Source organism: Stenella coeruleoalba (genome assembly GCF_951394435.1).
Source record: "Stenella coeruleoalba genome assembly, chromosome: 16".
Classification (NCBI taxonomy): domain Eukaryota; kingdom Metazoa; phylum Chordata; class Mammalia; order Artiodactyla; family Delphinidae; genus Stenella; species Stenella coeruleoalba.
Genome location: NC_137162.1, coordinates 73,889,542 through 73,913,496, shown reverse-complemented (window position 1 = coordinate 73,913,496; position 23,955 = coordinate 73,889,542). Strand labels below are relative to the sequence as shown.

The following is a 23,955-nucleotide window of genomic DNA, read 5'->3' as shown; positions in this document are numbered from 1 at the left end:
GCAGGCGGGGGCTTGGTCAGGGTGGCAGCAGCAGAGAGGGGAGTCTGTCTCTGGCCCCGAGGGAGGGGGCACTGAGGGGCCTCTAGGGCACCTGCGGGGGAGCCTGGCCAGGGCCTGTGGCTGGCCGGTCGATGAAGAGTGCCACCCAGAGCCAGCAGGCTTCCCGAGCCCCTCCTGCATGGCAGGGCCTGGGCCTGCGGTCAGCGTGTGCGCATCAGACACCACCCCGACCTGGCCAGGCCACTCCTCTGCCTGCCATGCCCTTCAGCGTGCTTGCTGGGAGCGCCCAAGTTGCTGGCAGCCGGGTGCTGGGAGGGGCTGAGGGAGGTGGCCAGAGCCGAGGGTGCGTGGGAACAGAAGTTCCCCCCACGAGGCTGGGTAGGGAGCGTTGCGCTGTGTGCAGGAAGCTCGGCACCCGGGGGCCACCGTCCGCAGCCCAGGGTAGGAGGTAGCCAGGATTCATAGGAGGTGCCACCCAAGGGGTGCTGGCCCCTCGGTGAGGGTCTGGGCCGTGAGGGCTATTCCCCGACGTGGTGGCCACAGAGGCCTCCCTCCTGACTTCCCTAGTTCCCATCGCTCCGCAGGTGGGGTTCTCCAGCCCCAGCGGCATCTCAGCCTCCACAGCAGGCGTGTGGGACGAGCCATTTGATTCCTTTAAATGCCCTGGCAGTTTGGGGCTGAGACGCACAGTGAGAGTGGTGCTGGTAGGTGCATGCGCAGGGGGAACTCCTCCGCAAAAACCACCCTCGGCCCGTGTTGCCTCCAGCCCAGAGCCCAGAGCAACTCAGAGCCGGGCCCAAGGTCCGGGGCCCCCGCTGACCAGCTCCGAGGTCTTCGATGTGCTACGCAATCTTTTGGCCTTTGTTTTGTCTCATGTAAAGTGGGGAATGGTTTTTGACATTTTTAAGAGGATCAAATCAGTGATATCCACCTTAGCGCAGTCTCTGTGAGCAGTAAACTGTTATCCAGTGCAGTGTGGACGCCAGGGCGGTGGTGACCGTGTTGTCAGCACTGACCCTGACTATGGGTTCTTGGGGAACCCGAGATACCAGGACGCCCGGGAACTGGCTGGAAGGCGCCCCTGGCCATGGTGCTGAGAGGAGACTGCCTTGCTCCCAGATGTCAGAACACAAGGCTCTGTTCACTGGGGGGCATTGCATCCCCAGTGGTGTCATCTCCGTGTGTTAGGCGAGCCTGGCAGGGCACGGTGTAAACAGCACCTGAAGCCACACCCACTCACCACCCAATTGCAGCAAGGCTTGGGGGTAAAGGATGCCCAGTGCTGGCACAGGAGGGCAGGTTCCAGACTGGATTCAGCATCCCCAGAATTCAAGTACATGAGCCAGGCTGGGGGTCTGGGAAGCTGCCCTGGTGCGGTCTTGAGTGGGCATGGCATGTGGATGGGACTTCGGTGGGAAGGCGGGGGGGTGCAGGTTCAGGGTAATGACTGGGCCTATGGGAGGAGCAGGCTCTTCCACGCGTTGGGGTGGAGGTTCCCGAGGAACATAGTGGCACCTTTCCAGGGGCTGCCACACAGGGAAGGTGTCCTTGACACTCCCACCAGTAGCCAGGGGTCCTGGGCTGGCTGATAGGCAACTTGGGCCACTGGTGCCAGTTCGGTTCTCTTGGGAGTCCTGGGGGGGGCGGTCTCTGGAAAGGGCACCTGAAGATCTGGGCTGCTGGCCAGTCAGTGCCTTGTGGCCTGGTGTCCAAAGCGGAGACGGTGCTGAGCAGCTTGGGCCTGACTCCCAGGGCAGAGGCCATGCTCCCCTGTGAGCACCTGTGGGTGCTGAGTAAGCCCCGAATCCCTCATTGGACAGACAAGGACATGGGCCTGGGTGGCACAGGGCATCTTCAGTAGACAGGGGCCAGCAAGGGTACGGACATGACGGAGTCCAGGCTGGTTTGTGGCAACACCTGCCTTCCCGTGCGGGAGACACATCATGTCACGGCACCTCAGGGCCTGACTGTGGGGTCCTGCCCTTGTACATGGTGACTGTCACGGGCTGGTTCAGGTGACGGTCAGTTGTCTGCACACTGGAGCTGTCCACCAGGTCTTGCCTTCTTTCTTTTCTCACCATCTTTCTTCCCTCTCTTCTTGTCTCCCTTCCTTCACACCCAACCTAGGAGGATCCAAAGTGGGAATTCCCTCGGAAGAACTTGGTTCTTGGAAAAACTCTGGGAGAAGGAGAATTTGGAAAAGTGGTCAAGGCAACGGCCTTCCGGCTGAAAGGCAAAGCAGGGTACACGACTGTGGCTGTAAAGATGCTGAAAGGTATCTGTCCAGGCAGTACACAATGATGGTTCTGCCACGCACACCTGCGGGCGCCCCAACGGATGGGTGAAGCCATGCGACAGCCAGGGTTCTGGCAGCTGGCCTGCTGCCTCCTGAAGAGGCCCCCCCGTTGCTCTTCCTGAGTGGCTGCAGTCTGGGGATCCCCACCATGGATGATGTGGGCTGGCGTGGTCCCTGGAGAAGCAGGGTGAGGATGTTCCTCCCTTGGAAGGTTCTGGAGTGGTGCTACTTCTGTACCAGTGTTGGGTAAAGATCCGAGTTTAAATTAAAAGCCCTTTGGGTTTTGGACTGACAGCTCTCCCCAACCCAGTCTGCTGCATTCATTTCTCTCAGCCAAGCATCCACCAGAGTCCTGGTGAAGAGACCACCTGTAAGGACCAGTCCCTGCCCCCTAGGGCCCTGCCTTGCCCAATCCCCACTGGTCCTCAGCGGGTCTGCCCCGCCCCAGGCTTGCCGCAAGCTAGGCATCCTCACTGGAGTTTCTCAGCAGAGACTGGGCACAGCCAGGCTCTGGCCCAGGTGGACCGACTGAGGGCCCAGCGGCCGTGCAGTGGACACAGTCGACTGCTGCACACGTGGGTTCAGCAGTCGGGGGGCCGTGCAGTGCAGAGTGCTTCTGGATACTTGCCCAGGCCCTCAGACTGGGGTCGCCCCTTGCCCATGAGATCCCAGGCCCTAAGGGGCACAGTGAGACTGGCCCTGGGTCACCTACATGTGGTCCAGAGAGTCCCAGTGCCCCATCTCCCAGCTGTCTTCTCATCTCCAGACAAGTCTGCACCCAGAGGAGGTGACACAGCTGGGCACTGGGCTGTGGGGCCACCAACCCAGGAGAACTGGGTCTCAGAATACCTCCACACCCAAGCTTCTGGTGGGAGCCCGAGCATGCTCTGTCCACCCTTGGGACACGCGTGCTCAGCGTGGCTGGAGGGCTTCTGTGATGTCTGGCGGTCTTCACCTTTCTGCAGGGCCTCACCCGCCACTGTTGAGCGCTTGGTCAGCAGGTGTTTGGGGACAACAGGGAGTCCCTTTACTTTCCCAGAAGGGTTAACGAGGGGGTCTCTGTGCACCACTGTCTTTGAAAGATGGTGATTGCAGGGAAATAATGCCATTTGTGCATACAGCCCAGCCCTGGGAGGCTTTCCATGGAAAGATCTGCTCGTGTGGAAGTGTGCTTCTCGGGTTCTTACTCCCCGGAGGCACACGAGGCTGCTGTTGGCCCTCCCACGGGCTGAGAGTAGCTCCAAGCAGTGGGACCCTTGCAGGCCTCGTCTGAACCTGGGTAGGATGTCTCTGAAGGGGATAATGGGTCTGTGCAGACCGCCCCCCACCCCCGCGCTGTGGGTGCCGTGACCCAGCAGGGCTGCAGAAGGGGCTAACAGAAGGGACTGCTTTGCAACCTGCTGTGTTTATGTGCATTTCAGAGAACGCCTCGGCGAGCGAGCTGCGGGACCTGCTGTCAGAGTTCAACCTCCTGACGCAGGTCAGCCACCCGCAAGTCATCAAGCTATACGGGGCCTGCAGCCAGGACGGTAAGGCCAGCCAGGGACGAGCAGCCACCAGGCGCAGGCCAGGGGGCTCTGGGCCGCTCCATTCTGCCTCCTTCCCCTTCCCCATCCTTTCCTCCTTGGGCGCCGGTTCTCTCTTCTCCCGGAAGCAGGGGCTCTGGCTCCTGCCTGGAGCGTGCATGTCAGTGAGAGGGCCGGAAGGGGTGCAGCAGGAGTGCTTGTGTGAGGCCTTCCCCGCAGTGTGTTCCCTCGGCCTGCAGGGCTGCCATGAGGTCTCTGGGGACATCCTGGTTGTCAGCACCCTGCTCCAGGCAGAGCCCCCAAGGCAGGGAGCTCCAGAAATGAGCACTGCCTCCTGGGCACGGGGAACCAGACATGCCATAAGCTCCGGGTGACCCCAACCCCAGCCCTCCAAAAGCATCCTGCTCTGCTGGTTTTCCAAACCTGCTGTACCACCCAAGGGACCTCCCACTGTGTGCGTGTGTGCGTGTGTGCGTGTGTGTGTGTGTTTGGGGTGTGAGGGAGATGGGGCTGACAGGGAGAGGGCAGCAGGGACACTGGTCAGAGCCAGCAGAACTCAGGGCTGGGCCTCGGGCAGGACTGCAGCCCAGAACTGCTGAGAGCAGACAGGAGCAGGGAGCAGGTGGCCACGGGCAGATCCAGACCCTGCCTCTGTCAGCCATCCCCAGGCCATGCTGTGGCAGGACCGAGGATACAGAAAGACCTGACATCCTAGCAGCAGGGGGTGCCTCCCAGGACAGTCCTGAATGTAGTGACCGGCTGCCTGGGGCACCCAGGGAAGAGGTCACGCTCGACCACCCAGGCAGCTGGCTTTGGCATGGCCCCCGCAAGGCGGAGAGCCAGTGATGTGAGAGTGAGCTGGGGCTTAAGTCCTCAGGCTGCCAGAACACAGGCACTTGCCCCCCAGAGCAGGGCTGGGTCTGTCTACCCGGGTGCAGAGCCTGCCCAGGGGCCCTACGGCCTGACCTGTGCTCTGGGAAGCAGTTGCCCAGAGCTGGCCTGACTTCGCCTGCCCGGGGCACTGCAGGCAGCCAGCCCACAGCCCCCTCTGCCCCCAGGGCCGCTGCTCCTCATTGTGGAGTATGCCAAGTACGGCTCCCTGCGGGGCTTCCTCCGAGAGAGCCGCAAGGCGGGGCCCGGCTACGTGGGCAGCAGAGACAGCCGCAACTCCAGCTACCTGGACAACCCGGAGGAGCGGGCCCTGACCATGGGCGACCTCATCTCCTTCGCCTGGCAGATCTCGCGGGGGATGCAGTACCTGGCCGAGATGAAGGTGTGTGCCGTCCCAGCCCTGCCCTCCCCTCCGCCTGCCATGGGCCCGGGTGTCAGGGGTCCCTGCCGTTGTCTCCCTTGCAGCTCGTCCATCGGGACTTGGCAGCCAGAAACGTCCTAGTAGCCGAGGGGCGCAGGATGAAGATCTCGGATTTTGGTCTGTCCCGAGATGTTTATGAAGAGGATTCCTACGTGAAGAGGAGCAAGGTACAGGGTCCTGGGGCTCCCGGGCTGGGTGTGTGGGCGACCGTCAGGGTACCCACAGGGCAGGGGCAAGATTTTTATCTGGAGAAGATAAAGCAGGTTTTTAGAGTATAAATTTCCAGCCCTCATCCCTAAACCCTTCCCCAGTCCTGGGTCCCCAGAGACCCAGCTCAGGACTCAGCCCCAAGTCTGTTTTCTTCTCTTCCTCAGGGCCACCCGTGGTCTTGCAGAGCTGCCCACTGGGTAGTGGGGACCCTGCAGCTTCTCTCGCTTTTGATCACTGTCCTTTTTGAAGGTCGCCTAACACTGCAGAAATAACAACCTTCTTCTCTGCAGTTGTTCCTCTTGATCCTACAGGGCGAAGGTCACTGTTTCCTTTAGTCCTTTGCTTAGAGGAGAGAAATGAAATAAACCCAAGCTTGCTATTCATTCCTTGCAGAAGGGAATGAATCGCTTTACAGGTGGGGATTCTCCTTAGGCCTCTCCTGGGACGAGGGCCTAAGAGAGTTTGGAAGATGCGCCAGGAGGCCCTGGAGACAGGGTCTGGAGTCACAATGTAGGGATTTCAGAAGCTTTTTCCGAGTCACTGAAACAGGTGGGCAGGGCCCCTTCTCGGGAAATCTGGTTCCCTGGCGCGGTCCAGTTTTCTGTGGCATTGGTCTTGACCCTCTAGTTCTGTTGCCCTCTCAGCCCCTCTCTTGCAGCCTCCCTGTGACAAAGACTGGACAGGGCCAGCTCACGGGTACCTTCAAGACACACAGCTAGCCTGGCATTCAGAACATATGCTGCTCAAAAAGAAAAACACAAAAAGTGACGGCATACACCTCAGCTTTGCTCTGAGGGTCAGGAGAAGACCTGGTGTTGCCAGGGGCTGTGAGGGTGATGTTTAATTTCTTCTGGGGTGTCTGTTGTGACAGCACATCTCAGAAGTGCTGAAGGGGAAGTGGAGAGGGGCTGCTCCCTGCCCTGTGGAGGGCGGTGGACAGAGCTTTCCTGTTGACACATAGGTTCTCAGGAAGGCCCCGTGTCATGAAGCAAGAAGCACAATGTGGCCAAGCACGTCCCCCAAGAGCACAGGCTGTAGGCAGCGTTGTTAGGAACACACACCCCCTCCCCGAAACAGTCACACTTCATTAAGGATATAAATCCTAAAGAAAATTTTTTTTAATTTATTTAATTTTTATTTTTGGCTGTGCTGGGTTTTCGTTGCTGTGTGCGGGCTTTCTCTATTTGCGGCGAGTGGGGACTACTCTTCATCGCAGCCCGTGGGCTTCTCATTGCAGTGGCTTCTCTTTTTGCGGAGCATGGGCTCTAGGTGCGTGGGCTCAGTAGCTGTGGCTCGCGGGCTCTAGAGTGCAGGCTCAGTAGTTGTGGCGCACAGGCTTCATTGCACTGCGGCATGTGGGATCTTCCCGGACCAGGCTCAATGTCCCCTGCATTGGGAGGCGGATTCCTAACCACTGCACCACCAGGAAAGCCCAAGAATACTTTTTTAAAAAAGAATTATAGTAAACGTTGCATTGAAGTCTAATGCATGCCTTTTAAAAAAAAATTGATTTCTGCCTTAAGGCTGACCTATTTGTACTGAAAAGCTATTTCTCGAGTTGCATTAGAAAGGATTTGTTAGGTCTGACCCCAGCACCTCTGTGGTAGGGGGCACTGTTTCAGAGGATGCTGAAAGGGCCCTGGGATAAAATAAGAGGTAAAAACCAGCCCGAAGGCACACACACTGATTTCTTCCCTCAGAGCTTCTCAGAAGAGCCTTTAGTGTGTTTGTTTGCATCTGAAGTCCCCAAGATGGAAAATGCTGGATGTCAGTTTCCCAAACTCGTTCACCCTCAGAAATCAAGGGAGACGTCGCTGCATGGTATTCCTGGCCCACCCACTGGGCGGCAGCAGCCAGGGAAGCGGCCATAGGGGGACCTGGCTTGTGCTCAATATCAACTTCTTGGGTTTCTTCTCAACAGGGCTGTGGTGCGTGACAGGCACACGTTGCGTAGATGTGGGCAGGCCAGCTGACTCCCTCTGATGTCTCGGCCAAGCCTGGGAGGGCCAGGCTGGGGCTCCGGCCCCTGCGAGGCGCCAATACTGTACCCAGGAACACTCTGGTGTCATTACTCAGCATCCCCTCAGAGCTGGAAGAGCCTGGGACGTGGCCCCCCTTCCCCCCACCCGCCGCCAGTTCCCAGGATGTCAGAGCTACGTTAATGCCTCGCTTTCACATCCTCTTTAGGGTCGGATCCCAGTCAAGTGGATGGCCATTGAGTCCCTCTTCGATCACATCTACACCACCCAGAGTGACGTGTGAGTGGGTGTTGCCGTCCCGGGAGCGGGGGAGGTTACATGTGTATAGGGCCATGCTGCCTGTCTCAGCACCTCCACTGGGGAACAGTGCTGGCCCTGAGCGTCTGTCAGCTCATGCCAACCATCCAGAGTAAACCCTCCAAGCTGCCGGGGCTTTGTGTATTCCCTCAGCAATTGGTGAGGGCCCAGGCAGTAATTCTGAAAGCTGCTTCTTTCAGAGTGTAAGGGTGGAGTGTAAGGGTGTGAGCCGTAGCTGCAGACCCCCTCGCCTCCCTCCCTCTCCCCTCCCCTCTCCTCTCTGGGTGTCTCTGACACACAGGCTTAGCCAAACAGTTCCCCTCCTGTGGGCCTGAGCACAGGCTGGGCTCAAGCAGGTCCCTGGGGACTGGTCTCCACCCATAGACAGGGGTGGTCTTGAGTGAGTTTCTAGGCAGGTGCCCCAAACTACTCCAAGTTGGGGACCAAAACTCAGTCTTCCAGGTCCAATTACATTTTTTTTTTTTTTTTTTTTTTTTTTTTTTTTTGCTGTACGCGGGCCTCTCACTGTCGTGGCCTCTCCTGTTGCGGAGCACAGGCTCCGGACACGCAGGCTCAGCGGCCATGGCTCACGGGCCTAGCCGCTCCGCGGCATGTGGGATCTTCCCGGACTGGGGCACGAACCCGTGTCCCCTGCAGCGGCAGGTGGACTCTCAACCACTGCACCACCAGGAAAGCCCCCAATTACATTTTTGATAGTTTTCAAAAATACAACAGACTTGTTTCCAAGTCCGCTCTGAACAGGCTTGCATATTTTGAATAATGTGGGCTGTGAAAAGGCAGTTCTTAGACAGTTTTAACAACTGTGTTCTGATTACAAAGTTGACCGTAAGAAAATTAGAAATGCATGGGAAAGCAAAATGAAGAGACTAAAAGCCACTAGGATCCCACCACCCCTAAGTAACTACTGCTGGCCCTCGCAGGCATGGCCTAGAGTTTTCTGTGGCGTGCAGGTATATGCTTTTTGTTACTGTAAGTGGGCTTGTGTGATAATACTGTTTTGTGATATGATTTTGTCCCCACTTCACAGTAAATTTTCTCTCACAGTTAAGTATGTTTTCTATAGCAGTGCTTTTTTTTCTTCTAAGATCTTACTAAAATTTGCAAGCACAAGAAAAGGTGAAGGAACTGTGCAGGGAGCCCTCTGCCCTGTGGCCTAGGTCCCGCCTACGTTTTGACGTGCTTGCTTGGCTGCCCTGTGCCATCTCTGATGCTTCAGAGCATCACCTCAGGGGCCAGCCGTGTGCCCTTTTGGGTGAGGGGGCTGAGCTTGGGCAGCGGCTTGGCAGGGGTGGGGGCAGGACAGGCAGATGGCTCATCCCCACCTCTATTCCCCACCCCATCTGTTAGGTCAGCACAGGCTGAAGCTGTGAGCACTTGGGCCGCTCTCTGTACTGAGGACTCGGGGTCAGACGCTGCTGGGGAGGATGAGTGTCTGGTGCGCAGAGGGCACTGCAGACCCAGTGCAACCACTCACTGGTCCTCTTCTTCCCTGCAGGTGGTCCTTCGGTGTCCTGCTGTGGGAGATTGTGACCCTGGGGGGCAACCCCTACCCTGGGATTCCTCCAGAGCGGCTCTTCAACCTTCTGAAGACAGGCTACCGGATGGAGAGGCCAGACAACTGCAGCGAGGAGATGTGAGCAGGCTTTGCTCCGGCCCAGCCTTCCTCAGACACAGACACACTGGACTTTGCTGGGGATGAGACACATGCACTCATTCCTTCCCGCTCCTGGGCAGCCCTGGGTGCCAGCCCAGGGCGAGCTCAGTGGCGGGTAGTGACAGGCGGGGCATGACGGGGCAGAAGTCAGAGAACCACCCTTGGGTGTGACGGCAGATGCTGGGGACCCTTGACTCCACTGGGGGCTGGGTCGGCCTCCTGGAGGGACTTACAGGGGTGGGGGGGGGAGCAGGACCTGGGGAAAGGTGGTGGAAGGATGAGAGGGTGCTTCAGACCGAGGGATCAGCTTGAGCCAGAAGCCAGAGACCTGTCCCAGGATGCTTGGAGAGGGGTGGGTAATTCAGAATGGCCCCAAGGGCACATATAGGGGAGCACACAAGTGGCGGCACAAAGGGAGGCAAGGAGTGGGCAGGGGGAGCCTGGACTCTAGCCCTAGGGCACCGGAATCTTCTCATCTGATGGTGGTTCCATCAGACGATTCTCAGAGGACAGGTTGAGAACACATGAGAAGGGGTCATCAGGCAGAGAGACACTGGTCCATTCATTCTATAAAGTCTGTCATGTGCCTGCCACGTGCTTGGCTCGAGGCTAGATGGGGGAGCGCAAGGGTGAGTAGGTGCCACCTCCCTGGACGGCCTGGGCTGGCAGGCAGGGGCCCAGCGCACACCCACACAGTAGCTCTGGAAGCCCTGCAACGAGGCCAGGGCCCCAGGGGAGGGAGGAAGGTACAAGTCAGAGTGTGATTGGCAGGTGTTTGTGTTCATACCCGGTTCGTCCTTCATAAGAGTTTTAACGACCAGCATTTCTGCCTTAGCCATCATAGCACCAGACGCTGTGAGCCCCTGCTGACCCTTCAAACTCTGACCCACCTCAGAGAAGGATGTCAGTGACACAAAAACAGCTTTGAGGTTCAGGAACAGAGCCCGCGGGGCCCAGGGCACCGTACTGAGTTTGGTGGCTATGACCGGGCAGTCCTTGCTGGATCGTCACCGCCCACCTGTGTGTCCCATCAGGTACAGTCTGATGCTGCAGTGCTGGAAGGAGGAGCCAGACAAGAGGCCAGTGTTCGCTGACATCAGCAAAGACCTGGATAAGATGATGGTTAAGAGCAGAGTAAGTACCCCGAGACGATTCCTGGTGCCAGCTTCCCGCGGGCCTCCTGCCCTCCGGTCAGTGGAGTTCCCAGCGCAGAACGCAGAGTGAGGCTGCCTGGAGGGAGTTGGTCGTGCTGCCCCCAGGGGGAGCCAGCGACTGAACCCTTGTCCTTAATCCAGGCCTTTTGGGCTTCTTTTAAATCAGGAAGAAACCAAGATTTTTACCTTGACCCTTAGGAAGAGCCCTCCACAGATAGGGGTGGGAGGAAAATATTCCAAAGCCAAACAGAATCGTTTTCAATAACAGAACATGAGGAAGTAGAGTTGAAATGACTGTGTCCTAAATTCATATGCTGTCAGGGGCCCGGCTGGGGGTGGGAAGTGACTAGAGACCAGCAGAGACTGTGACAGACAGGAGCCCACCAGCTGCCCCTGAAAGGCCCCTCACTGTGGACACTTGTAACCTGTATGAACATGAGTGCCGGCATGCCGGGTCTTCTGAATTTTAAGGGATATTTATTTTGTTTCCCAGTTTTTTTGTTTGTTTGTTTGTTTGCGGTATGCGGGCCTCTCACTGTTGTGGCCTCTCCCGTTGAGGAGCACAGGCTCCGGACGCGCAGGCTCAGCGGCCGTGGCTCACGGGCCCAGCCGCTCCGCGGCATGTGGGATCTTCCCGGACCGGGGCACGAACCCATGTCCCCTGCATCGGCAGGCGGACTCTCAACCACTGCGCCACCAGGAAAGCCCTGTTTCCCAGTTTTTAATAGGAACTCATTTACATTTCCAAAACCTCTGCGTGGGCCAAACAGTCATATCCGTGTGCCTCCAAATTTACAACTCCAGGTGACTGAGGAAGTCAACAAAGTTTCCACTAACATTGATTAAGCAATCGCTGACTCCCATGTTCTGTGTTAGATGCTGGGCACGCAAGTAAACAAAACAGGCACAGACCTTGCCATCGTGGTTTTGTCCTTCCATTGACACATTTACTAAAAGTTAGTTCTTCAGAGCAAGATGCATGGACTCGGCCACTTGTAATAAAACTCAGCATCAGAGCATCAGTGTACTGTTTGGGTGAACCCTGTGAGTGCAGGGTTGTCCCAAACAAAGGCGATAGCTGATGCCAAGAGATGGCCTTCCTAGAACAGTGCCGAGAACCAGCCAGCAAAACGCTGGAACCATTCTTCACACGTTTAACCAGGGAAGTGGAAATAGCAGGTATTCAAGAATCGTCATGCTTGGGAGCTGAAGCCTATCTATAGCAGTGTCCTCTGCAAAACCCACATCAGTGCCTCAGATTTCTGAGTCCTGACATGATGTTCGAGATGCTTGGAGGGAAGCTAGAGAGTGCTCCTTGGCATTCCTGCAATGAGTCATGGGACTGCAGCGAGCTCTCTCAGAGCCTTGGGTTTTGTAAACAGGCTGATTCTCCAGTGCTGGACCTGGTGCCCCAGTGCTGCAGAGAGAGAACGAGGACAGTGAGGGAGCACATTTGTGCCCCCAAGGAGGTGATTTTCGAAGGGGGAGCGATGAGGACCATGGAGCAGGGCCAGGCGAGGCAGGGGCTGGAGGAGCTCAGTGCTGGCACCCTGGCGAGGGGCTCCGGTCTCACAAGAGGCCAGTAGGCATGGGGTGGGACTCTGCCGGGGCTTCTGCTCTTGGGCAGGGAGTGGCGGGCGTGTCCAGTAGTGGCCTGCGCCGGGGTGACCAGCCCTCTCTCCCTTCCAGGACTACTTGGACCTGGCTGCGTCCACCCCATCTGATTCCCTGCTGTACGACGACGGCCTGTCGGAGGAGGAGATGCCCCTGGTGGACTGTAATAACGCTCCCCTCCCTCGAACCCTCCCCTCCACGTGGATTGAAAACAAACTCTATGGTAGAATTTCACATGCATTTACTAGATTCTAGCCACGTTGTTCCTCTCTGCACTGTCCTTACTCTCTGTAATGCTTTTTAAGAGTGTTTCTGGTCTGAATGAAGCCAAAGTCTGCTCTGAACCTTTTTGTTTGTAAATGTCTGACTTTGCATCCGTTTACATTCAGGCATTTTTACTATTATGTTTTTTTAAAAGGATGTGAAAATATGTGTAATTACCACACTGCCCAGCAACTTAGGACAATAGAGAAGAAAGAGAGCAGGGCAGAACTCTCAGGGGATATTGAGAAAATGATGACTAAGTCATTTCCTGGGTGGGTATCAAGTCATAGTACTTCTAATTTAACTACTGGGATAAATTTACCTGATCCGGGGAGGCATTTAATTAGAAAGGAGGAGCCAGCACCACTCTGCCTGCACTAAGAGCACAGCCAGTGGCCGCTCCCCCAGACCCTGCCTGGGTGGAAGGCAGCTCTTGGAGGCCACCTGGTGCTGGAGACCACAATGGCGGGGGGAGGGGAATGGGAGGACACACGCAGACTGCTGTTTTCACATCCTTTGCGTTACAAGCTGTCATGACAGTTGTCACTTATGAAGTCAGTGCAAAAAGCTGGAGCAAAATGCTTTTTGAAAGAACGTAGTCTGTGGTGCTGTGGTCTTGCAATGGACAGTAAATATGGTTCTTGCCAAAACTCCTTCTTTTGTCTTCGATTCAGTACTTGAAATTTTTTCCTGTTTCCTAACTTCATCATGGATTGTTTTGAAATCTTGGGAGTTTCAGGCATTTTTCTGCCGAGATTGTTCCTTTTGCATGCCTCCTGGGTCACTGATTCCTTACTGGCTAGTGCTACTTGCCATTTGTCCTGTCGACGCTGTGGGGCTCGCCTGCGTGCACCCTTGGTTTGGAAGATTCTCCTCCGTGGTAGGCTGGGATGGAAGACAAATAGGCTCCTTTACGTTAGAAAACTTTTTATAGAAAGTTTCCTGCTGCAGTAAGCCATGTAGTACAGCAAGGTGCTGATGCCTTATGCTGCCTTAGAAAAAGAGTTAAACAGGTCAACAAGTATTTATCAGATTTGAGAGTCTGAAGCTTATAAAAGTCCAAATTGGTAGTTTCTGGTAAGCTGCAGTTACCAGAGAGCACGTGATGTTTCCGCCCAGATGTTACCCATGTTTTGGAAACCTGGAGCACGAAACTCTGCAGGCAGTTGGCCCAGAAACCAGAAGTTTGGTTTGAACCTCAAAGGGAGTTTTGCCAAGGCCTTACTGTCTGCACGTGGAGTTTGGGTTCTTCAGTGCAGAACAAATGATCTGTTTTCATTTTTAGGCATGTCAGACCCGAACTGGCCTGAAGAGAGTCCTGTACCACTCACGAGAGCCGATGGCACCAACACTGGGTGTCCAAGATATGCAAATGATAGTGTATATGCTAACTGGATGGTTTCACCCTCCGCGGCACAATTAATGGACACGTTTGATAGTTAACAGTTCTTTGTGAAAGGTAATGGACTCACAGGGGAAGAAACATACCGAGAACAGAAAGTCTGCTGGCCCCTCCTTGCACATTTCACACTGGCTGGTGATTTTCCCTCCCAGCAGACGTAGCGCTCTGGACCAGTGTTCTGAGTCCAGCATGTAGGTGTCCCTTCCTCTTCAGTCCACGGCAGCACCCAGCGCTGGTCTGGGTTCAGCAGTGAGCGCCGCATACTCCGTGCTCACACATGTGGGTCCCTCACGCACTCTCCGAACTGTTTGATTTTTCCGGTTGCCGCCAAACGAGGCCACACGATTTAAACATGAAGCACACACACCAAAAAGGCAGCAGGAAAAAAAAACTGGCCCAGACGACCTGTCCTTGTTCAGGATGAGAGCCCGGCCAGGCCTCGTAGGGTTGTCAAAGCCCAGCCAGGGCTGGAGCGGGAGAGGGGACCTCGGGACAGGCCTCGGCTCAGCCTTCGAGATCCTGAGAATGTTTTTTTTTTTAAATCATGGAACCTTTTCTTAGGGAGACGTTTGATTTTTATCATGATTAAAATGATTCTTAGATTTAGCACAGTGGAGAGACATGATGCCGCATTTGCTGTGTAGGTAGGTGGTGTGAGGGGAGAGGGCTCCCAGGACACAGTTGTTCCCATCGCTGAGTAATCACTAACCCCCTGACGAGAAGTGTGTGGAGGAGTGGGGCCGTTGAGTGGAGTGGCCTCATGTCCAAGGACTGCTGACCGCAGAGACTTGCGGTGAATCCCTGCACCCCACAGCCTTCAGCGTCCCCCCGTCCAGCGCTGAAAAGTGGCGGAGGCTCATCTCACACATTAGTGGGGTGGAACTTGTGCCCAGTTTCAAAGGGACAGTTCAGCTAGTTAGGTTAGAAGTAGCATCGACAGTGACACCTCTGATTACGATTCTGATGGAAAAGACAGTGTTTTGGCTCTTATAGAGCTTGTGTGAAAAGGTACATGTGTCCACTCTTCCTGTGTTTGTAACATAATGCTGCTATGGGAAGACATTTTGTTTTTTAGGTTCTGACCGTGACTCGTAAGCTTCTTGTCATTCTTCACTGCCTGTTTGTGGTCACAGACACTCAGCACTCCTCCCATCCTGCCGGGTGGCTTTCAGGAAGTCCCGGCAGCTCTTCTTTCTGTCCCAGTGCTGTCACTTTGCAGGAGAGGGTCAGTTACCAAAACACTGCCTGGGCTTCATACTTAAACCACTGTGAAAGGACTTAATGTCGTCTCATTAAAATACTGGATTTTATAACCATTTCACGAAAGCAGTAAAATTATGGCATTTTTGTGGCCAGGAAGGCTTGGATGAGTATGTGGAGGAGCCGTGTGTGTGTGTGTGTGTGTGTGTGTGTGTGTGTGTGTGTGTGCGCGCGCATGCCCGTGTGTGTGCACACACCCAGGAAGAGCGCTGGAGAAACACTTACGGCAGATGCATTGCGGCTTTAGTTTGGGCCGTTGTTCAGACACGCTGTGTGATACGTTCTTTTACAAATATCTAGTTGTGGTAAACTTTGGGGTTTCAGCTGTGCCTAATGATAATCTTGTTAAATGCAGAAGTGGGGATAAACTTTCTCAAGTTATTAAGAATGCCTACTCAGTGTGAGTGGGTGCAGCAGGTTGTCCTCGGCAGGGTGAGAACTCCAGGTCTAACTGGCTGACCCAGTGATGGGGAATTAACCCTTGACTCATAATCTAATTGTCTATTCCTAAGTTATAGTACTCATTAGCCCTATCAGACAGAGTTTTCATATGCATATACGCAGAGATGACTAACTATTAAGCATTACTGAGTATTAAGTAGCAATCTGTCCATTATTAAAATTTGTTAAATCTATTTATGAAAGGTTATTAAACCATACCATGTTAATTTGCTTTTGTAATCAAGGTGACTAAGAAAATAATCTCAGTTATGTAAATAAAATCGTGTATCTTAAAATGTGTAAACTTCTTTTCTCTTTTTAACTTCCTGGTTGGAAACATCAGGTTTCTGATTTTGAAGTTTCAGTGTAAGGAGTAAGGCGTCACAAGGGAATCTGTTGTGGTGACCACCGGGGAAGTGATACTGATTGAAGGACTGGGAGGTTCTTGGTGATACTGTTGACTTGTCTTGCATAATATGTACACGAACAGCCACATTTATAGTCATTGTTAAAACTCAGCTCATCCTGCTATTCAAGGAATTCCTTCCTTTAGGTTTCCTTCCTAAAATAGAGCAGCAGCCAGTGTCGAGTTCAGGTATTCTCTAGCAATTTGCTGACTGCTTATTTCTTGAAGCTGGAGTTGGACAGTTGTGGGAGAGAATGTAAAATGCATAGACGTGACCGAAGGTCCATGAGAGGAAAAATTTTGACCCGAACCACTGTGAAACTTAAAATACTAAATGCTTCTGTTTATGTCTTCCTGTCGGGCTGTGTAGGAATGGTATGAGCTCCTCCTCAAAAACCTGGCAAGGAGCAGGTGGGTCAATAGGGAAACGTGAGTCGTTACCAGCATAAATCTGATTTGTGGTTGCCTTGTGCATTGGGTGCTGAGGGCCTGTGTCCCGTCCTGGGTGCACATGTGCACACACAGTCACATGCCCACATCACCCAGGGGCTGCCCCAGGCCCGCGGTGCCACAGCTCCTGCCCTCAGCACCTGCATCTGTTCTCAGTTTCCTCCTTCAACCTGGACCACAGGGACAGGAAATAAACGTAATTTCTAGGGTCAGTTATTTGCTACAGCCTTTGCTTCTGAATGTTTAGAAACCATGTTGAAAAAAGCTTATACTAATATAACTAAAAACCCCTTTTTCAAGAGCAGAGAACTTCCATTAGGGGAGTGTGTGTGTGTGTGTGTGTGGTTTATTTTTCTGAAAAAGCATGTTCTCCACCAACCTCCACAAAGGATGGCATGAGGCCAGCTTATTTGGGTGGAAATGTAGTTTGAATATAATGTCTGAGAACAGGTCTTGGACAAATACTTAACGCATAAGAGAAAATTCAAAGGGAAAGCATACTTTCCCCCACTATAAATAGAGCATTTTCCCAGGCAGAGGAGCAAATGGTTTCCTCTCCTCCTTCGAAAATGTTAACATGTAGGATATTTGGATGGTGGTATTTAGGGTGGTTCTAGAAAGTGCCTAAGAAATCCTTATCTCCGTGGCCCTGGAAAAGATGTAGTAAGAGTGGGCCCCAAGGGCACATGCAGCGGTTAGGGCACACCTTCCCTTTAGCGTGAACTTGCACGTGGTGCTTACCCTCTGGGTGGGCCTGTACATCCAGAAAACACCCTCCACTGACGCTGCCTGCCCCGCCCCGCCCCTTCTCCACGGCAGCAACCTTGGTAGCCTCATTCCGAACATTGTAGGGACTTCCCTGGCTGTCCAGTGGTTAGAACGTTGAGCTTCCACTGCAAGGAGCGCGGATTTGATCCCTGGTTGGGGAATTAAGATCCAACACGCCATGCCATGCGGCCAAAAAAAGAAAAAAGAACTTTGTAGAGTCTCCCACCTCTTTAGGGAACTGAGATTCACGTGAATGATTCTTGGCTGAGATCATGAGAAACCAGAACCTGTATGTAGAGAGTTTTTCAATGTGGGGCGCATTGCTGTCCCTGCAGCTGAGGCTGGATGGGTGACTGGGTGACAGCTGGGAGAATAAGCTTCACACCCAGAGTTAAAGAGGCACGTGTGTGAACACTTGAAAGAAATCCCGGTTAATTAATCTGTGCAACTCAGGCTTTTATTGCTGTGTCAAATGGCAAGATATTTTTGCAGATGTTTCTGGTATGTGCTAAACCACAGGGCCTGGCCAACGGAGATCTCTCAGGGGAGCTGTGACAGGGAGGCCGTCTTGCTGTGGCAGCTTCAGGGACATCAGTGTCACGGGGAACTGGGCTAGGCAGTGTGGAGGGAGCCGTGACCAGAGACCATGCCAATCACTGTGACTTCAGGACTTGGGTTCCACATCAGGAGAGACCATAATCCTGCATCCTCTCAGATGACACTGAGCAATCCAAGTTCAAAATTGGCGTGGGCAGGCAAGGTAAGGAAAGTACATTCTAAAACTAAGGGGAAAAAAATCATTTTTCGAGAAAGAAACCATTTTGATATTTCATACACAGACTGTATTTACCACGCAGACTGTCCGTTTCTTGAATAAAAGTTCAAAGTTCATTTTTCGTGTCCCTATTTATTGATGTCAGTTTTGTCAACGGTACTCTTTGGCTGCACTTGTTTCTCACCTGTAGTCCAGTCCTTTTCTGCACTTGTAATTTCCCCACAGAGGAAAGTCATTGCTGTGGGTTGGGAAGAAGGAGGAACCTTAAGGCTGCCTTTTGCTACCTGAGGCAGGGGACTTTGTTTGGAGGACTGCAGGTAGCCCACGCATGCCTGTGTCACAGCCTCTGTCCTCGGAGTTTCCTCTCAACCAGAGCATGTGCCTTGCTCCATATTTTCTACCTTTTTTCTGGGAGTTTTAAAGAGCTTGAAAATCTTCCTTGAGGCTTTGTGGCCACAGGGCTTGAGAGGCCATAGCTCTTGGATTGCTCAAAACTCCAGGGTAAAGGGGTTGAGGGACTTCATGAATATACAGAAAGAAAGGTAAGATAATAGGAAACAATTTTTAAGGACCAGAAGGACACAGACGCGGGAAGGATTCTGGTGCCTCACGGGATAGTCACTGAAAGAAGTTAAAAGAAGTGTTGCGGCAGAAAATTCTTCTGTTTGGCTGCACCGCCGCAGCTGAACCAACCAGGGATCGAACCCGTGCCCCCTGCAGTGGAAGCTCGGAGTCGTAAACACTGGACTGCCGGGGAAGTCCCCAAAAGTTGTATTTTTTAAGAGAGGTAAATTACCTAATAATCTTTAGCTTTGCAGAAATAAGTAAGACCACCTGAAGGAGAAGGAGCAGGAGCTATTTATTTTGAACTTAACTACAGCAAGGGGAGAAGCCACCATCACTTGCTTTTGGCAGAGACTCAAAGGCAGGCAGAGGAGTGGGAAAGCTTTACAGGAAAAAAAAATAGTGGGGAGGCTTCCGGTGTACTGTGATTGCAGGCTGTTTACATGGGGAGACTGGAGGCAGTGAACTAGGAACAGAGCGTCTTGTGATCACTTGGAGAATATATTTGGTTTTCTCTTGTTGGTTTCAAGTTGGAAATTGGGGCCAAAAAAATGGGGACTCTGGCAGTCATTGACTAAACTCTGACCGTTCTGGGCTAGTTACTGCAGAGGGTGTGGGTCAGAGTTCGTGGGTCAGAGATCTTCGGTTATATGTGGTCTGGCCACTGTCTGTTCGCATGTTCAGTCTCTCAGTTCCCCCCTTTCGGTGATTTTCTTGCTTGTAGGTTGATGAATTCAGGTAAGTTTAGAAGTCCAGATCTTCACCACTTAGAAACTGATTGTTCAGTCATCTCCGTGGTTAACTGTACTGTGAGGTATTCTTGACCTTTCTGTTGTTGTATCATCATGGTGATCATTTGACAAGAAAGTGGCTGTGCAGAAGCATTTGAGACCTGGATAGAATGCAGTGGATCAGCATCATGACCACTAGGACAAAAACAAGAACAGTTAATAACCCCTGTAAGATGCTTTGAACCAAGAACCCCAGTCCAAGCCAAGAATAAATCCCATATAGACCATGAGGATCAAATTTAGAGAGCCCAGTAGCTTTGCCTTAAGGCATTGGATGGTCTGTCCCAGCTTCCCTGTTTCATTGATCCAAGTGTGGTATTAGGAATGGTACAGATCATGACTAACGAACAAGAAATCTAGAGCAACGCACCTGTCCATCCCTACTTGTGCCAACAAGATGGGCGATCTGTGTTCCATCTACGGAAGAGGTGGTACTGCTAATGACTTCTGCCAGAGTTAGTGATAAGTTTCTTACAATCCTATATGCATGATTCCTACCAATGGGAACACTGCTCTAATTGTTCACATAAATAGTAAGTAATTCCCCCAGGTAGAGTGCTAAATAATCAAGGTGACTGTTTTGGAGCTCGGATTTTTCAGCCTTGGTAATTTACAGACTTATACAGACAAGACTTGTACAGACAAGTCTTGGAATATTATTCCTAACGTGCATAAGATGTTAGTCTGAAGCAAACAGGACCAGGCATCCTGACCACAAAAGATGTAATATCTGGTAGGGATACGTGGAGATCTAGGAAAGAAGTTGTTCGTGACAGAAGGCTGGAACCAGGTCTTACATGAGTTGTGTTACATGTTTAGATCTCTGTTGGTCTCTTACAGGTGGCAAACATTTGACTCATCACCCTATGGAAGTTATTGAATCCGAATTTAGAATTACCTAAGGTCTGGTCAATAGATTGTAATAATTGGTTCTTTTTCTGGGAAAGCAGAAAATTCACAGGTTAACTTGTTTAAGGTTGTTTTCCATGTTGCTGCAAATGGAGCTGCCAACAGCTGTAATTCCTTATTGCCTCCCTTGATGAGATGATAACTTCCTTGTGGTTTTCATCATGGGGTTCTGGGGATGGAGAGTAGATTCAGCAGTCAGTTTAAGATCTAGGGCACTGGCTACTGCTTGGGATAATCTAACAATGGCATTTAGAATTAGTATGCTCTGACCTAACCATTGTAATAAAGAGAAAAAACAAGAGAGGAAAAGGTCCATTATTGATGAATGACAACCAGGGATCTATAGAAAATGACAAGAAGAATAAGCAAGCAAATAAAAAAAACAAAACAAGAATTAGGGTCTTGATCCAACATCTTGGGCAGAAGTTGTCCACTGTCCTCGATCATCTGTTGTTCTAAAGGTCTTGAGTCAGCTGTCTGCTTCTGAAGATCAGCTGCTTTTAGAGGGTCTCAGAATCCTCAGTTTGAGGTCCCCTATGGGAATAGCCCTCCAATTGTGTGGAATTCCAGATTGCTTCCTAGTTGTGAAAGGTGAACCCAAGGATTGACGCCGTAAAGTTTCACTGCTGTAACATATTCCCTCCCCAGGTGAAGGCAAAAGGGTATTGACTGTCATTATTCAGCCTTAAAAAGGAATGAAATTCTGACATGTGCTACGACATGGATGAAGCTTGAAAACATCATGATAAGTGAAATAAGACAGACACAAAGAGACAAGCCCTAGATTATTCCACTTATATGAAGTACTTAGAAAAGTCAAATTCATAGAGACAGAAAGTCAAATGGTCGTTGCCAGGCGCTGGGGGAAGGGAAAGTGGGAATTTAATGTTTAATTGGTACAGAGTTTCAGTTTGGGGTGATGAGAAAGTTCTAGAGATAGTGGTGATGGTTGCATAACGATGGGAATGTACTTAATGCCACTGAACTGTATACTTAAAAATGGATAAAATTGTAAATCTTATGTGTATTTTACTATACACACACAAAGAAAACTATTGATTGTCTTGTTCTAGAAGCACACTGAAAAAGCTGAGCTAAGATTCACTACAGCAAGTGGCCTGCAGGATGGTATTTGAATTAGGAAATGAGGAATAACAATTTCGTTGACGGCCCTGCGGTCTTAAACCTGACCACGGGTTTCTTTACTGCCAGGATGGGCATATTAAAAGGGTGGGGTTTGAGAAGACCTTTGGAGCTAAGGCTTTCAACTATCTGTTTGATCCCTTACTATGCTTATGGCTTCAAGGGATATTGGGGAAGCTTAAGTAATGGTTTGGTAAGATCTATATGAACTTTAGTAGGTTCTGCTCCAATTATTTTTCCGTATCAGTGGAAATTTGAGCCCATAGAGTGTCAGGTTCGGTTTCAATACTTGTCTGGGGTATGCATTAAATATAAGAGAGAAGGCAAAGGTATATCCAGAACAGAATCAACTTGCTTATGAGTAGAGGGGTCCTCTGGAATCTCACAAATAGTCCCAGATACTCTGGTGTATATTTAATATTGCAAAGTAAGTCTCTCCCTGTTAAATTTGCAGAGGTGGTACCACAGAGCAGCAAGGAATGTTTGCAATCAAGGGCCCAAGGCTTACAGTTAAGGGCCGGGAGATAGAGAACAGCTGTGGATTATCTGAAACGCTTACCACCTATGACGTATGTTTGTTTACTGCCAGGCAAAGTTTGAGCAAAGGTGGCAAGGTTTAATGTAGAAATATTAGCACCAGTAGCTACCTGAAACTGATGAGGTTACCATCTATAGTGGCACTGTGCTCCCCACAAGATATGTCCTCACCTCCAGAAACTGTAAATTTGACCTTATTTGAAAATAGGGCCTTTGTAGATGCAAATTGAGATGCGGGCATACTGGATTAGAGTGGGCCCTAATTCAATGATTGGAGGATAATCGGGACACAGAGAAGACACGGGGAGAATACCATGTGAAGATGGAGGCAGATATTGGAGTGATGCAGCTACAAGCCAAGGGTTGCTGGCAACCACGAGAAGCTAGAAGAGGCAAGGAAGGATCCTCCCCTGGAGACTCTGGAGGGAGCATGGCCCTGCCGACACCTTGATTTTGGACTTCTAGCTTCCAGAATTGTGAGAGAATACATTTCTGTAGTTTTATTCCACCCAGTTTGTGGTAATTTGTTACAACAGCCCTGGGAAGCCAACACACTTTCTATATTTATAGTTAATTCACCTGAGTGTTTAAGGGTACGGCAGGTATTGTGTGCTTTTCCTTCTTTGGAGCACGGTTGTTAACCTGAATTGAGGGATTTTTCTTGGTCTTGGTGTTTCTCTCATAAGATGAGACAATCTTCTTCCCAGTGTCTTTTCTGTTTATGATATCTGCAAGAGTCCTTGTCAATAGGTGGTTGGTTGAGGAGTAAGCTACCTGACTGATCTGCAGGGCCACAAGTTTATCTGGGGTCCTGTCTTGTTTTTGTTCTAAAGTCCTTTTGAAATATTTGCTGGGTATTGTTGTTCAGGTCAAGAGGCTATTTCCCATTTTAATTTCTGTTTTTGAACTGGGTCTCCAATTTCAGGTTTAACTACGTTAACAGAATGAATGATGAAAGGGCAACTTTTTAAACTCCCAAATGTTGCTACAATGTATTTTCTAGCCTATCCCGAAGGTCTCCTGTAGATTCATCTTTTCTGTTTGCATGATGGAATTATGGCTCAGTCTGGTTTTATTGGAAATGTTTTAGGTAGGGATTTTAGGAGACTTCACCCTACCTTTTGAGTCTTTTTGTGGATTCTCAGGTTTATTATGGAAGGAAGGTTCCTGTAGACTCCTTTCCAGGTGAGTCCACTCAGCTTTTCCATTCAGGATTTAACACCTGAGGTTCTGAGCAACACGTGTGCAAGTTGATAGAGGTCAGGTAACCTTGGATCACATACGTCCCCAAATATTCTAAATTATTCTATGAGTAGTTGCTGGTCTTGTCTGGGTTTGAGAAAGTCCTTAATTATAGCTCTTAGTTCAGCTTGGATCCAAAGTTTAAATTCTACAGCTGCTGGCTTCATACCTAGTTCATGAGAGGAATGGACCTTCAGAGGCAAATGGAATTGGGGGGTCTTAGGAGAGTTGTTGGGGAGAGGGAAGGGGTCTGGACAAGGGAAAGAAGAAGGAGTGGATGGAGGCTGGTAATAGGTCAGAAGGATGGGGGGAAGGAGGGAGGGTGTATCCAGGAAGGCAACTGGGGGACAAGCAAAGGAAGGTTTTTCTAGGAAAATAAGTCTAGTTAGTTGTTGCTTAAATTTGTCAAATTTCTCATTAGCTTTGGCCAAAGAATCGTTTAGGGAAACAGTTTTTGAATCAGGATTCTATTTGGTGACCTCTGAGTACCAATCAAGAAATGCTACCACTGGGCCTGAGAAATCCTGTTCCCTTTCTTCTCTACTGCATCTCTCAAATGAACAAACTTGTTCACATAGAATGTTCAGAGTGGCCACTGAAGGCCCAAAGCATCCTTGGTGAAGTTTTGCCATTTAGAGAGATAGACCCAAGAACTGGGATTGCAAAGAGACCACGTAAAAGAAGCAGGAGTTTTCCTGGAGGAGGAGAGAATTTAGACTTAGGCAACACCATGAAAGCTGGCAACGGTGGGTAGGAATGTAATGCTTGTGCACCTCATGTCTCTGCGGACACAAAATCGAGATCAAAGAACCCCATCCAGTTTTACTGGCAACTGCAATAACGTTGGTCCTAGTGGATGCCAGTCCGGTGAGAACCCCAAACTCACAGGTCAGTGAGGCTGGCTGGAGCAACACGTTGTAGGGCCTACTGTGCCTGTGTT

At 51.3% G+C, this 23,955-nt stretch overlaps 1 protein-coding gene across 1 annotated transcript in view; it reads left to right on the top strand.

Annotated features, from left to right (window-relative positions):
* The window catches only part of RET (ret proto-oncogene), a 61,019-nt gene extending 45,307 nt beyond the window's left edge, over positions 1 to 15,712 (top strand). Inside the window, 10 exon segments of the mRNA XM_079900231.1 lie at positions 2,128 to 2,275; positions 3,718 to 3,825; positions 4,881 to 5,095; positions 5,179 to 5,301; positions 7,532 to 7,602; positions 9,137 to 9,274; positions 10,330 to 10,429; positions 12,139 to 12,286; positions 13,613 to 13,726; positions 13,729 to 15,712. Coding sequence (XP_079756357.1) covers positions 2,128 to 2,275; positions 3,718 to 3,825; positions 4,881 to 5,095; positions 5,179 to 5,301; positions 7,532 to 7,602; positions 9,137 to 9,274; positions 10,330 to 10,429; positions 12,139 to 12,286; positions 13,613 to 13,726; positions 13,729 to 13,763 — 1,200 coding nt within the window. The 3' untranslated portion in view covers positions 13,764 to 15,712.
* Positions 15,713 to 23,955: the final 8,243 nt, after the last annotated feature.